Genomic DNA, 14,754 nt, shown 5'->3' with positions numbered 1-14,754 from the left:
CTGATTGCTATTTATAAAAATCCAATCCTTACTTAACTTATTTCAATTATTGAATTAGATTTGTAATGAATTTCATGAATTACTAGCACTATACTAGTTTGCTAATAGTGTTTTCTGATTTGGATACACTTACAATAAAATTTAACTACATGACCACATATTTGTATATTTATAAACATTTTCTGACATAAATTGTATCCAGTTACAAACAATTATTATTACACTCATGCATTAGCCTACTAATATTGATTAGTTTAAGAAAAAGGGAGTCAATGACATATTTATATTTATTTACCTTAAGGAGCAAGAACATATTTTAATTGCACTAACCACCACTAGAAACAACATTTCCAAACCATGGATTTCTTATATTTAATACTATGGATTTTGAAAACTTAGTACTTCTTTAAAAATCATTATCACTAAAATATTTGTGTACTTATCCATCCCCTACACACTATAATAAATTATTTACACTTAATTTTCTACCTGTCATGAATTAAAATGGTTTAATTGTAATTTTAATTCTTTTATAGCCCACAAAACTCATTTCCTAAGAAATCGATGCGAGCTATATATATACGTAGCCCACAGTAGTCTTGCTGAAAAAGACGAGCAGGCTATCCATTCCACTTTTTATTTTAATGTTTATGAGACACGAAACATCGTAAAATCTCATTTTCCATGCTAACGTACGTTCCTATGATCATCTACATCTTCTTCACATTACGTAACAGCTGTCACAACGCCACTCCAGCTATGTTGTCATACAGGTGATTCTGTTGGTTATTTTTGGTGTATTTGTGTTTCTTATTCTTAATTTCCAACCTATGAACATCGAATTTTGTACTCTTACAGAAAATAAAGCAAGAAAGTGAACAGAATTGTTTAAAGCAGTTAAAGTATTTTTTTAAATTTTTATATGCAATAAAATTATTATTAAATAATATCATATTGAAGGCAGTAGTACTGTGAACAATAGGATACAAAAAATATATTTATACCCTTTTGTTAAAACTATATTAATTTATAATTTATTAATAAAATGTGCATTTTTGCTATTTTTACCTTTGACTCTTTAAGTGCCCTTTACAAAAAAGTCACTTCTAAAATATGTACCTGAAAAACTTATAAATATTTTTGTTTTCCAAAAAAAAGAGTTGAGGCAAAAAATATAACAAACCGGAAGTGTGAGTGTGGCATACCTGCAGAGGACTGTTGCCACTTGTCACAGGACCACCGGCCTTCCGCAGCCTGACTGCGTTGTTTGATCAGCTCTTCACCGAGCTTCAACTGGTTCCTGTAACAATTCAAATGTTTGTTACATCTTAGTTTGAGAAAACCACTCTAGATACAGTGACCAAGTAATGGTAAGAGGGGACTGACCTGACGTGAGGGTTGGTTGAACGTTGGGGCATGGGGAGAGCAGCTGGAGAGCACGGTAAGTGGTCTAGAGGGGAGCCATTCAGCACAGATGTAGACTTGCCCTCTCCTATACAGTTCCACACCAGCGCAGTAGGACACTCCAGTGTTACAACCTGCAGTACACAATACAGTAACACATCCTGAGTATAAAAATTAATCTAAAGACACTATATGTTATTTGTCAAAAAAACTTATTGTGTCCAATACAGACATTCTGGTCATTTCAATTTAGCAGCATTGTATTTTGTGTTTCATAAAGTTCAGATGTGCTATAAATGTGTGTAAATTTTATTTTAATACTAAGCTGAAAACTTTTTTCTTTGTTTCAGGGAGAGAGAATACATATAGAATAGGTTTATTTGAAGAATTCCAAAATATACAGTTATCTATTTTCATAAAATATAGTTTTTGAAAATCCCCCTCCCCCTCATCATTTAAATCCCCCCGCAAACAAATGAAAAATTGTGTCAGTCTACAAGTGATTGGCTACAACGACGCTCAGTCAAATTCCATGGTTGGGCGTGCAACATCACAGAACTTATTGTCTATGTAGACAAAAAGTTTCATGGAAAATTTCAAGTCTACAGATGAAATATTTGTGAAGATGTCTTTCCACATGATATATTCACATTTCTGTTCAAAAAGTCTCTCTTATGAATGTACTACGTTTATTGACAAAATTTTTTTTTTTTCTGCTATTTACTGTCTATCATGGTTTCCCACAAGACCAATGTAAAGATAATCGCTAAAGGTCAGCCAAATCCCATGTAATGACGCACCATCATTGAACTCCTTGTTCCTCTATAGAAATGAAGCTTCAAGTGTGTAGCTAAGTTCAATTTCGGTATTGTGCGGACAAACACAGAGATGAAATTTTTCGAGCCCTTGAATAATAGGCTTTGTTAATGCTCAGCCAATTAATTAGCTATTTCATGTTGATGTTAGTCCCACAGATGCGATGCTTGTCACTTGTTGGGTGATAACCACAGGCTATAATTGTATTTCTTCAAATCTGCAAATAGATGGTGTATAGCTGTTCGAAGCCAATGAAAAAAGGACACAAACATAAAAATGATACAAGTTATAATAGTAGATTTTTATAATATAAAAGAACTAAACCTGCAAGATTGCACTGAGACCAAGGATCAAGTCTCGATGGTGAGGACAACTCAGGTACTCGTTGAACATGACACTAAGTGTGTTGGCTGTATTAGTACCTCCTTGTGTAGCAATCAAGCTGCAAAATACAAACAAAAATTAAAACTGAACAAGATAAACAAATTAAAATAAACTTTAATATTAGTTAACTTTTCATTTTATTACATGTGTAAATGTTTGAAATGTTCCACTCTAACCTGTTGGACGACTGTTGCTGTCCAGTGGAACTCTGAGTGTTACCACTATTAGTGGGAGTGTTATGTATGGCCGGTGAGTTGGGGGAGACACCACCACCACTCTGAGGCTCACCACTGCACAGCTGGGAGATCTTGCGGGAACACAGGTAGGATATCTTGCGTGACAGCAGTTCGGACTGCACAAACTCCTCCATGTATTGTAGTGCTAGAGGAAGAAATAGGCGGAAAAGTCCATCTTCTGATGAAGATGTTGATCGTAAAGGACGCTCTAATAGTTCTAGAATCCACTGTAGAGTTTCTTGCCTCTCCAACAGCCCTTCCTAGAATCATACAGTAGAGTGAGATAATTGGGGTGAACGTTAAAAATATACATGTGGATACTTTGTTAAATGACAACATTCCCAGTTATGGAAAGTCTCAATGTAGTAGAAAAGATGAGTAAAGAGAGGGAAGAAAATAACAACAAGATGACTGAAGTTTTCTGTTCCAGTAAAGTTTACAATTTCTTGGACTGAGTTTGGTTGTTTCAATGTCTGGATTTTCATACATTAGTTACTGTATACAGTACTGAATATACTCATTTTTTTGGCTCAAACTTATTGCACTAATATTGTATACACTCTTATATTACTGTATGATTGTTTTTCATCAAATATATGGACATTTTTAATTGGAAAAGAATTTTTTTTCCTTTGGATATTTTACTCCTGGCCCAGTCCCATCAAGTGTCAGGTAAGAGGGGTTCTACTGTACTCATTTTATTCTGGATCTCCCGATTGAAAAGTTTTAAACCCATTTTGGCCAATTTGCAAGCTTATTTTCTAAATATAAAACTAGACATGTTGACCAAATACTATCGTTTTTGTGAAGAAATTATTTTTGTAAGAAACACATACATGACCGGAAACATAAAAAAACCTTCTAAATTTTTGAGTCTAAAGTTTTGAACCACAAACTTGGGGCCAGAGAGTGTATATGCTGCAGACAAGAACAAGCATCGTTGGTTGGTTTCAAGCAAAAAGTTCATTGACAACCAGTTTATTTATTAACAACCGCATGTCATGCAGAAGATATTCATGTCCGAAGCAAGAAAGGTTTAGAGGGAGTCAAACCATTAGTAATACATAGATATAATCAGTTCATGGGAGGGGTAGATGTGTCAGACAAATCTATTTATCACACCTCCTGCAGCAGAACGTCAAAATACTGGAAGTAGATATTTTTTAATTTTATAGACATGGCACTTTTTAATTACTACGTTCTCTACTGTCAACAAAACACTGACCAACCTCTTTCAAGAATTGCCTTTCAAAGAACATAAAGGCAGTACAAGAAAAGTGTTAGTAGAAAACTCTAAAACTGCTAAACATTGCTGGTCTGAAAATTATCATATGAAGTGGGGTGAGGTAGAAATGTAGATTAATTATTGAGGCTTCATACATAAAATTAGTAGATCAACAGTCTGTTGGAGTTGGGTCACTTCGGCCACAAATATTAAAAAATGAGTTATATAGGAAACCTAAACAAAATATTCAAAGACTCTTTCAGCCAATAAAACTTAAACATATAAAATGACTTTTAGATCAAAAACCTAAGCCGAAGAGCAGCTGCCTTTTATTCCTCCCTTCCCAACTATAGCCATTATGTCTCCTGCTATTGTTTCAGATGATGAAGCTCTGCCACATGATGTACCCATATTGATTTTTTCTCAGTTGTTCACTGTCACTAGTGGGTTGCGGACATGTCATTTTACGGATGTAGTATTCAGTATGCTTCTTCTGCACAGTGACATGGTCAGTGCTTGCTCCAGTCACCTTGGACCCCTAAGTATGCTTGACATTGTTGTATCACTACATATATATTAAAATATTTTTGCACATTTCTAAAATCCTATTATCCTTAAAAATCATCTATTGTCAATAACAAGATTTAAAAAGGAATATAAATGTACCTGATACATATGTTTGATGAGGTTGACACAGTACTGCCACTGTCGTAGAGCCAGTTTCTGATCATCACTCATGATGGTGGTACTACTACTTGTATAGTAATCCGATAGAGGCTTGCACAATTGCTCCTTCATGAACTTTAAAAGGGTTCCTGTCCACTCTGTAATGATACATCATTCTCATAACAAACTATGTTCATTATGTAATAGAAAAAATGCAAAACAATACAACGATAATTATAATAACAAGGCTCTTAGTTATTGCAATAGCTTAAGGTAAACTAGACCAAATATAAAAGTCTAAATAATACTTACATATGATTATTCTTAACAAAAACTAAAAATTTTATAATCTTATTTATAAGTTATTTGATAGTTTTATATGAATAGTACTGTGTCAGGAAAGAGAGTGTTATAAACTACTCATACACAACATTAAGAACTAAGTGTAATATTAATATAAGTTACAACTTTTTACCGATTATAACAGATGGGATAGAAGGAAGAGTAGATGGCAAAGGAGCTAAAAGGAGGGTTGGGGAAGTGTTACTCTTGTTTACATTTAAGCTTCTTCTCCAGCAACACTCTACAACAAGTTTATTGGTATTAAAACCATAAAAAAGTTATACATTGCATATATATCATAATTGAATGTTTACACATGAAACATGTTTATTGAAGAAAAGATCTAGACAAACCTTGAGTAGGATCAGGCATTTGCCGTTTTTTTATTTTGGCTTCCGATATTGCAACAGTGTAGGCAGAACTGAGCTTGATGAACCAGGCAGCCCGCATGAGTGGGACCTGGTATTCACATAGCAATGGGAATATCTCTTCCTTCTTATTGAAATTAGGAGCCTGAGAACATTCACAAAATAACAAATTACATTCAAGTTTTTCTTTAAAATGTCACTTTTTGAATTGACTATTATGATTATATGGTAATATTTAGCTCAACTGTTACCTGTACATTTTTTTTATAACTCAAATTCATGCAATGTCAATAGCCTCTGAAGCTTGATTATTTGAAAACAAAAACTAAAATAACAAAAATTAAATTATTCTAAAGTGACAGGTGATTTGTAGTCCAGGTCTACTTAAAGGCTTGCTCGTCTAGGCCTATTTGGAGATGATTTGGCGACAGGAAGTATGACTCATCAAGTTCTTTTAGACTCATTATGAAACAAGGAAACGCATCCAAAAATAGTGGCATCCGGATAATACCAAAGTACCTAAAAGACCGTGATCCCTCACAGTAAGAAAATGGGACCTAGCATACCAATAGGTAACAATATCAAGAAATCCTACAAACCTAAACCTGACATAAGTTCCTTCCTCCACTCCCTCTAGCAGGCTAAAGTTTCCACACACATAAATAATATAGTAACTCTGTAACCAATGGTCTGTAACTAATTGACAACTAGAATGTCTCTACTGGTTGAAAAAGATCAAAAATTTCTAATTATGTGAAAAATGTTACGTTTATGTGTTCTTTCAATCAATGGACCCTAGAAGATAGTTTTCAAGGTAAGCCTGCTGATTGTTCTATCAACTAGTAACAATGTATTTATATTATGTTATTATCATAAATATATTTAGATAGACAAGCGTTCTTCTATTTCACAACAATACTTCTATAACATCAATTAAAAAACTAGTTGCAACACAATCATATCAGTATATTATACATTCTATGTTATGTTGTTTTCCATCCATAAAATCTAAAAAAAGGTCACAATTTTTGTCTATTTTTGTCAATGTGTTTAATGTATGATTTTTGTTTTTGTGAGTGCATTTTCTAACAGATTTCACAAATAAGGTGTCTATATTTGGTGAATATAATGGAGTGCATCTGTGAGAATCTGAAAAGAGGTGTTAAGGACTGTACAAGATGGCGGATGTGTAGTGTGTCAGTGCATTTCACTCCCTAAAAAAGTTAACTTTTAGTGTGTAAAATGGGTTCTTACCTGGACTTTGGCCAATCCAAGTGAGATTACTATCCACAAGTAAGTAATTAAAAAAAAGATATCACGACAATCCAACCCGTTTTAACATTAAGCACACTAACATTATAGAGCCGTATGTATACTGTGACCTCATTAACACAGTATGTTAGTGATGAGCACATCTATCATCACACCTCAAATATGCAGACATAGCAAAGCTGGGCAGTGACCTCGCTGCAGACTGCTGAAATAGTTGCAACTGTCTGTCTGCCTGTCACCTCCTCAAACTCAATAATTCAAAGAAACTGTGATTCCATACAACTTTTTAAGTATAAGATAGTATGTTCCAGCTTAATGAAACTGTAGTTGTTAAAATAAGGGGCCACTCACCCTGGCCTGCTTACATCGAAAGAATTGAAAATCTTAAAACTAGGACCAGGTATCATGTTATATTTTATGGCACCAAACAGACTGCTACATGCTCTGAAAAAGATATTTCTCAATTTAAACTCGACTCAGACAATGAATTATACAAAAATAACAGTTCAAACCCTGATTTACACAAGGCACTGATCGAAGCTTATGAAGCTCTCTCTTCAAACAAATCTGTGCAACTTTCTCTTTCTCAAATCAATGAAAATAACCTAAGAGAAAAAATATCAAATTTATCTGGAAATGAAGAACAAGACTTAGAAACCTCCCTCACTATAGCTGCTGAGGCTGGCAATTTTCTCCTCAATGAAAATCATATCTTAAAAAATGACAACTTCAACCTAAAGGTAAAGTTTAATAAGCTTCAGCTAGAGTTTGAAGACAAGTTAAAAGCTACAGATGATCAGATACAAAACCTCTTGCATGCGATAGAAGAACTAAAAACTAACCATAGCTTGGAAAAGTCATTTCTTGAAAATAAACTTAGGATAGGGACTGAAACTATGGAAGACATGGAAGAACAAATAAATAAAGAAAATAGGTTTTATGTCAATAAAATCAAGGCATTAGAGGAGATAGTCTCCAAAAATAAGCATAATCAAAACCAGACACTAAGCCCTGATACTCCTATCACCAAGAAAACTATGAGTGACAATACAACTAAGCCACTCTCTCATAAAAGCTGTACTAGCATACACAACTCCTCAGAAAATGAACTGAATGAAAAAATAAAATCTCTGGATACCATAATAACAAATAGTAAAAAAGATGCTGAGTTGAAAAGCGCTTTCTACTTGAAAGAAATTGATAGTTTAAAACAGCAAATTAAAACTTTGGTTAAAAGTAATAACTGTCTAATGGAAACTATTATACCTTATCCACCTTCCAACGATGAATTGCTGCAGGAGCTGGAATGCCTTTCAAGCCAAGTTGAGTCTTTAAAAAAGGAACTTACAAAATCAGAGAATACCATTCAGTTACTAAGGCAGACTTTATATGAATTTGAAATTGAGTATGACACGTTACTATGTAAGACTGAAGAATATAGAGACAACAAGACAGTACCATGCCCTGTAAATATCACTGAGAAGTTGGACTGCTTGGTAATCACTGACATGCCTATTGGGAAACTAAAAATTTTAAATGTTGAAACTAAAGTCCTTGAAATTAAAACTATAAATGATTTCCCAAAAATTATAAGCTTACCAGACACTTGGAATCCAAAATTTGTGGTACTTCAGGAGGGTGCAGACATACTGCACTTGTCAAAATCACCGGATGATGCCATGGGCTATCTTTATACTCTTATAAATGTGACAAAAAACAAATTTCCCAACTCCGCCATAATAGTAAATAGCATCATGAAAGATGGGAAAATTCCTCCTAAACTTCTAAATAACGCAAACTCAAATATCAAGTGGTTGTGTAAAGAAAAACAAGTGGTTTTCTGTAATACACAAAAAAGACTGACAACTAAATGCCTAACTGTCCATGGAAAACTTACCACCAAAGGTTATAAAACCTTTGCGAACATAATAACCTGCTTAAATAAGCTATGCTCTAGAAAGAAGACCACACCACAGCCAAACAGTGAATATACTATAACTACTTTGACTACTTCCCAATCAAAAGAACAGCATACAAGACAAATAACTTCATCTAGCAATGAAACTACACAGATTTGCAATGTAATTGCAGGATCTGCAGAAAAGATAGTCAGGGAAAATGAACAAACAGAGAGGCTTCCTAGTCTAAGGAATAATCAACAGTCAATACTCATCGAGGGTATAAATATAGACTCTCCTGCCTATCTCAGTGATGAAGATGAAAATGTTACAGCAGAGACCAGACCTGTGATGAAAAGAGTAATACGCAGTGTTGCTGTTAATTCAAATACCGGTAAATTGTCATCACTACACTCACTTGATAAAAATTCTCTGGAAAATCTAAAAATATTTTCCTTTCATCCGGAAGAAACACCACTTGTGACAACACAACTTGACATGGATGACAATTGGAGAGACAGCTGTGGTCTGTGTTTTTATGACAAAGATACAGGAGAATGCTGAATTTCACTTACCCCAGAGTCCTTAAAAGCACTGCAAAGAAGACTTGAGCTAAATCAACTCTCGTACAACAATTTTGCCACTACCTCGACCTCTGGTAAACCATACATAATCATTTGTCAATCCATGAAAACAGGAAACTGGAAGCGACGTCTTTATAAATTTATGGAACTAGCAAATGACTGTTTTAAATTCCCTCTACTGTTTTCTATTGACCTAGAGAGAACTGTTGGATTTCTAAAACAACATCTCTTAAATGAAAGAGACCTTCTACAAGTGTTGTTGCAATTCTCAAGCAATGCCTACTTGCATCGTATGAGACTTTACTCAAGTGACAAAAAATTGAAAAAATCAGTTGATAAAATCCTGGACAAACAACAGCTAAATCAACGAAAAATTTCTCAAATGACATGCAGCAGCAACAACTCAGGAATTTACAACACTTGGAGAACTAAGATCCCACATGCGCCGACTACAAACAACACTCCTCAGGCCCAAATTGACTCTAAATCTAACTTTGTCAGAACTGCTATGGTGGAACAAAGGGACCTATGGAGGATAAAAGAAGAATTACTCCTGAAAAGATTTTCAAAAATGTACCAGGAATACAACCTAAGCAAAAGAGAAAAAATTACGCAAGATATAAGAAACACATTATTAAAATACAGAGACAACTTTGCTCTCATTGATTTGAAGAGTGGCAACTTTCTTATTGGGGACCCTAACAAGAATTACCAGTGCGGCTTTGACGGAGCACATTTTGTAGATCTAACAAAGGGTGAACAATCAAAATTTTCCGCTGCCTCTAACGCTAGTGTAATTAATGACCTAATATTGGTATCTGATGACACACTACTAATGAATGACCTTAAATTATACAATAGTACAAAAAATACCAAGATCGATAACACATACTCTTCCAAGGCTAGGTTTAACTTAGTGCAAGGTGTGCCAGGATGTGGGAAAACATCCTTCATCTTGAAGAACTTCAAAATAGGAGACTTGGTCTTATATCCCACAAAAGAAGGAGCTACTGAATTCTCAAACCGGCTAAAGACAAGCCATCCTGAACTTCAAGATGATGTGAAGAACTACTGTAGAACTGTGCACTCATTTTTAATAAACTCGACAAACCACTTGAAAAATGGAGGAACTTATAACCGCTTGATAGTAGATGAAGCACTCATGGTGCATGCTGGCGAAATCTTATACGCAGTCGAACTTTCACAAGCCAAAGAGGTCATGATGGTGGGCGACATGAACCAAATCCCCTATATTAATCGGGTCACAGGCCACTCAACCCAGTTCCATGACATTACAAAAATCACTGAGATCTCACAGTATTTAAGTCACTCCTACAGATGTACGATGACAGTTGCCTGCATTCTTTCCAAATATTATTCAGAAGGTATGACAACAAGCAGCAATGTAAAAAGAGAGCTTGTAAAACATGTTTTTGACAACATCAATAGTATACCAGTCATGGTAAAAGACACCAAAATGCTGGTTTTTAAACAAACTGAAAAAGCACAACTTTTGAAATTAGGCCATAACGTCTCTACCATTCACGAATATCAAGGGAAGCAGGCTCCACACATCGTAGTAGTGAGGACATCATCCAACAACGAAGACATCTACAACTCAGTACCACACTGTCTTGTCGCCATATCTCGTCACACTCAGTCTTTCACGTACATTGCTCCAACTCAAGAGGATATCCTGACTAAATGGATACGTTATGGTCAGCAGTGTTCTGAAGTAGATCTTGCAAAACATCACAAAGAAATGGAAACAACCTGTAAAGAAAACAATTCTATAGGAAAGTATCCATTCCTACCTCACAGAAGCATGGAAAGGAAAGATGCTACGAAACTACCAAATAAAAGTGACATAGGTGGAGCCAGCCAAACCACCTCAACAAAAAAACTGAATTCTAATTTCATGACAGGTGGAGACAGTCAAACCACCTCAACAAAAAAACTGAATTCCAATTTCATGACAGGTGGAGACAGTCAAACCACCTCAACAAAAAAACTGAATTCCAATTTCATGACAGGTGGAGACAGTCAAACCACCTCAACAAAAAAACTGAATTCTAATTTCATGACAGGTGGAGACAGTCAAACCACCTCAACAAAAAAACTGAATTCCAATTTCATGACAGGTGGAGACAGTCAAACCACCTCAACAAAAAAACTGAATTCTAATTTCATGACAGGTGGAGACAGTCAAACCACCTCAACAAAAAAACTGAATACTAACGCCATGACAGGTGGAGACAGTCAAACCACCTCAACAAAAAGACTGAATACTAACGCCATGACAGGTGGAGACAGCCAAACCACCTCAACAAAAAAACTGAATACTAATGACATGACAGGTGGAGACAACTATTTTTTAGGGTTGAGAGAGAAGCGAAGGCCCAAAACCTAAATTGCTGTTGCAAAACAATGGACAGGAAGAAAAATCTAAAAAAAGGTAGCAAATTTGTAATCTACCATCAAAACATTGACAGAGTTCGAAATAAAATTGACACACTAAACCACTTCCTACACTTTTCAAAACCTGACATACTTGTACTTACTGAGCATGGCCTCAGTGCTGATTTATTGAAAAATGTCCGATTAATTAGCTATGTACTTATTGCAGAATATAGTAGGGAATTGCACCAAAAAGGTGGTGTTGCAATATTCAAGAGAGTTAATCTGGACAATGAGGTGGAAAGTGTAAATCTTGATAGCAAAAGCATTGAACTTGTTTGTGAGATGACCGCTGTTAAAATCAATATAAACAAAAAAAATCATGTTTACATTCTGGGTGTATACCGACCACCAAGAAGCCCACTGGATCATGCTCTTGAATTACTAAACTCGTCACTAGAAGAACTCCCCATAAACAATTCTGCTATTTGCATTGTTGGTGATCTCAATATTGACTGGCTCAGCACACTGATGGAAAGAGAAAACAATAAATTAAACAACCTCCTATCTGAGTATAACCTGACTCGATGCCTCCTACCTGCTACCAGGATAACCCCTACAAGTGCTACATCAATTGATGTTTTTTGCACCAACTTGGCACCACATAGCTTCAATTTCGAAATCATTGAAAACGGGCTCTCAGACCACACCGGACAACTTTACTTCATGGATTTCCCCTCCACATCAAGTAAACAATCTTCATCAAATGGAAGACGTCTCAGTCCAGATAACATCTCAAATTTAAAGGGGCTTCTTGAAATTCAATCATGGGATCGGGTATACAACTCTCCAAGTGCAGAGGATGCCTACTCAAACTTCATTGGAACTCTGACTGCAGCATTAGACATTACATGCCCCCATACAACATCAAGAAACAGATCCAGGAACCGAACTCAAGAATTTAACAACCCTGAAGTAAACATACTGCGGATGTCTTTCATACAAGCCCACGAGCGCTACTTAGCCAGTGGACAAATTGAGGCTAAAGAGGATGCTGCCCAGAAGAAGAAATCCTACGACTTAAAACTAAAAAGTCTTAGAAGGGAAACAAACTCCAACTTCATCGCCGAAGCAAGCAACAAGAGCAAAGCAGTCTGGAGCGTCATTAATAGCGAAAGAGCACCAAAGAGAGAAGCTTCAGAATCCACGTGGAAATTAAAAAATACTGACGATGACACCTACCTAGACGACATTTTTACCATAGCTGAACATTTTAATACCTATTTTACAACAATTGCAGAAGTAACTCTCGGTCATAACAATGCTCCTAGCGCCAAAGACGTTAACTTATGTTCAAACTTCACAGGAACAGGACTTAACATGTTCAATCTTACATCTAATGAGGAAGTATTCAACACTATAAATTCTCTAAAATCCTCTTCCTCCTCAGGCTATGATGACATTTCTTCAAAAATACTGAAGTATTGCAGCTCTGTAACCTGCCAACCCTTAACGGATGTAATCAACAAGTCTCTGACTCAGGGATTATTTCCCTCAAAATTAAAAATGTCAAAGGTATATCCACTGCATAAGCAAGGGAGTAAGCACGACATCAAGAACTATAGACCAATCTCCCTTGTGCCCACTGTATCAAAAGTTTTGGAAAAAATAGTTCTCTCGAGACTGTTAGAGCACCTTCAGCGTAACAATCTGCTGCCAAAAGGACAACATGGGTTCATCCCGGGCAAATCGACTATCACCGCCCTTGCTGAGCTCATTGAGTGTATAATTGATAATATTGAGTCTGAAAATACTGTAACAACTGTTTTTCTCGATATGAGTAAAGCATTTGACTCACTGTCTCATAAGCTTATTTTATACAAAATCAGAACCTTGGGTGTCAGTGGTATAGCCCTGAAATGGTTCGAAAGCTACCTCTCTGGGCGACAGCAGATAGTTGAGCTGAAACACACAGCTAAGGGCTTGACGAAGGCTCTTCATTCACTTCCACAGTATGTTAGAAGAGGAGTTCCGCAAGGATCTGTGTTGGGACCCGTCCTATTCATTTTATTCACTAGTGATCTAGGTAAAACACTCGAGGCTTTTAGTCATCCTGTATCCTACGCAGATGACACAGCTCTTATCACCAGCAGTTCAACAGCGGAGTCACTAGAAATCAACACGTATATATCTGTTAGCATGGCCCAACAATATTGCCTAAATAACGACCTTGTTTTCAACCCATCCAAAACAAAACTCCTTGCACTAGGCAGACATAAAGACCACATATCAGGCCCACCAGATCTAGAAAAAGTGGATGAGCTTAAACATTTAGGTATGATATTAGACCAAAATCTTACATGGAGTTGCCACATTGATTACCTTAGCTCAAAGCTCAGCTCTGCTCTCTTTGCTCTCAAAAGGATAAAAGCTACGGGCACAACATCTGCTCTAAAAATAGCCTACCACTCTCTCTTTGAGAGCCATCTTCGGTATGGAATCATCCTTTGGGGGAGTTCTTCAAATGGTAATCTCCAGAGGGTACTAATCTTGCAGAAGCGGGCCATAAGAATCATGGCCGACCTCTCTTCCCGAGACAGCTGCAGAGAATCTTTTACTAAACTCGACATTCTCACTGTGACTTCAATCTACATCATCGAAGTCATCATATATGCTTCCAAGCAAAACTTCCCGAGAAACAGTGAGGTGCACAACTACTACACTAGACAGGCTCAAGCTCACCGTCTACCAGCTCATAGAACAACGCTCTTCACCAAAAAACCATCATTTGCTGGAATCAAGCTTCTGAACTCCCTTCCTGATGCCATCAAGACCGGAAACGCTAAAACTCTAAAAAGAAGACTACACAAGTGGCTGGTGAAGAACTCTATCTACAGTCTCGATGAGTTTTATGACATTCTCAACTCCTGACTTGTAATGTTTTTGTTGTTAATTTTTGTTCTTTCCTTTCAATGTTATGTTTCATAACTTATTATTTTTATTATTGATTGACAACTATTCTGTTCTTGATGATCATGAATAAAGCTTTCTGTATTCTGTATTCTGTATTCTATTCTGTATGAAACTTGGCATCTGTACAAGACAACCAGGCAGTCCTTAAGGCTCTGTCCTCCAGTGAGTTTAGGTCAAGCATCATCTGGG

The 14,754-nt window shown here is 36.1% G+C and overlaps 1 protein-coding gene across 4 annotated transcripts in view; it reads right to left on the bottom strand.

The window, feature by feature from the left end:
- Nucleotides 1-14,754, bottom strand: part of LOC124359944 (mediator of RNA polymerase II transcription subunit 12) — a 103,903-nt gene that overhangs the window by 72,269 nt on the left and 16,880 nt on the right. For 3 of the 4 annotated variants that reach the window (XM_046813130.1, XM_046813131.1, XM_046813132.1), the window contains exons 4-10: nt 5,427-5,586; nt 5,207-5,314; nt 4,732-4,889; nt 2,781-3,100; nt 2,545-2,662; nt 1,387-1,538; nt 1,206-1,300 (exon numbers count right to left, since the gene is read on the bottom strand). In XM_046813130.1, the coding sequence (XP_046669086.1) occupies nt 1,206-1,300; nt 1,387-1,538; nt 2,545-2,662; nt 2,781-3,100; nt 4,732-4,889; nt 5,207-5,314; nt 5,427-5,586 (1,111 nt within the window). The remainder of the gene's footprint in view (nt 1-1,205; nt 1,301-1,386; nt 1,539-2,544; nt 2,663-2,780; nt 3,101-4,731; nt 4,890-5,206; nt 5,315-5,426; nt 5,587-14,754) is intronic. The other variant, XM_046813133.1, reaches the window with a different exon arrangement.

Source organism: Homalodisca vitripennis, chromosome 4, assembly GCF_021130785.1.
Source record: "Homalodisca vitripennis isolate AUS2020 chromosome 4, UT_GWSS_2.1, whole genome shotgun sequence".
Classification (NCBI taxonomy): domain Eukaryota; kingdom Metazoa; phylum Arthropoda; class Insecta; order Hemiptera; family Cicadellidae; genus Homalodisca; species Homalodisca vitripennis.
Note: the sequence above shows the minus strand (reverse complement) of the source record. Positions and strands in the feature narration are given on the sequence as shown.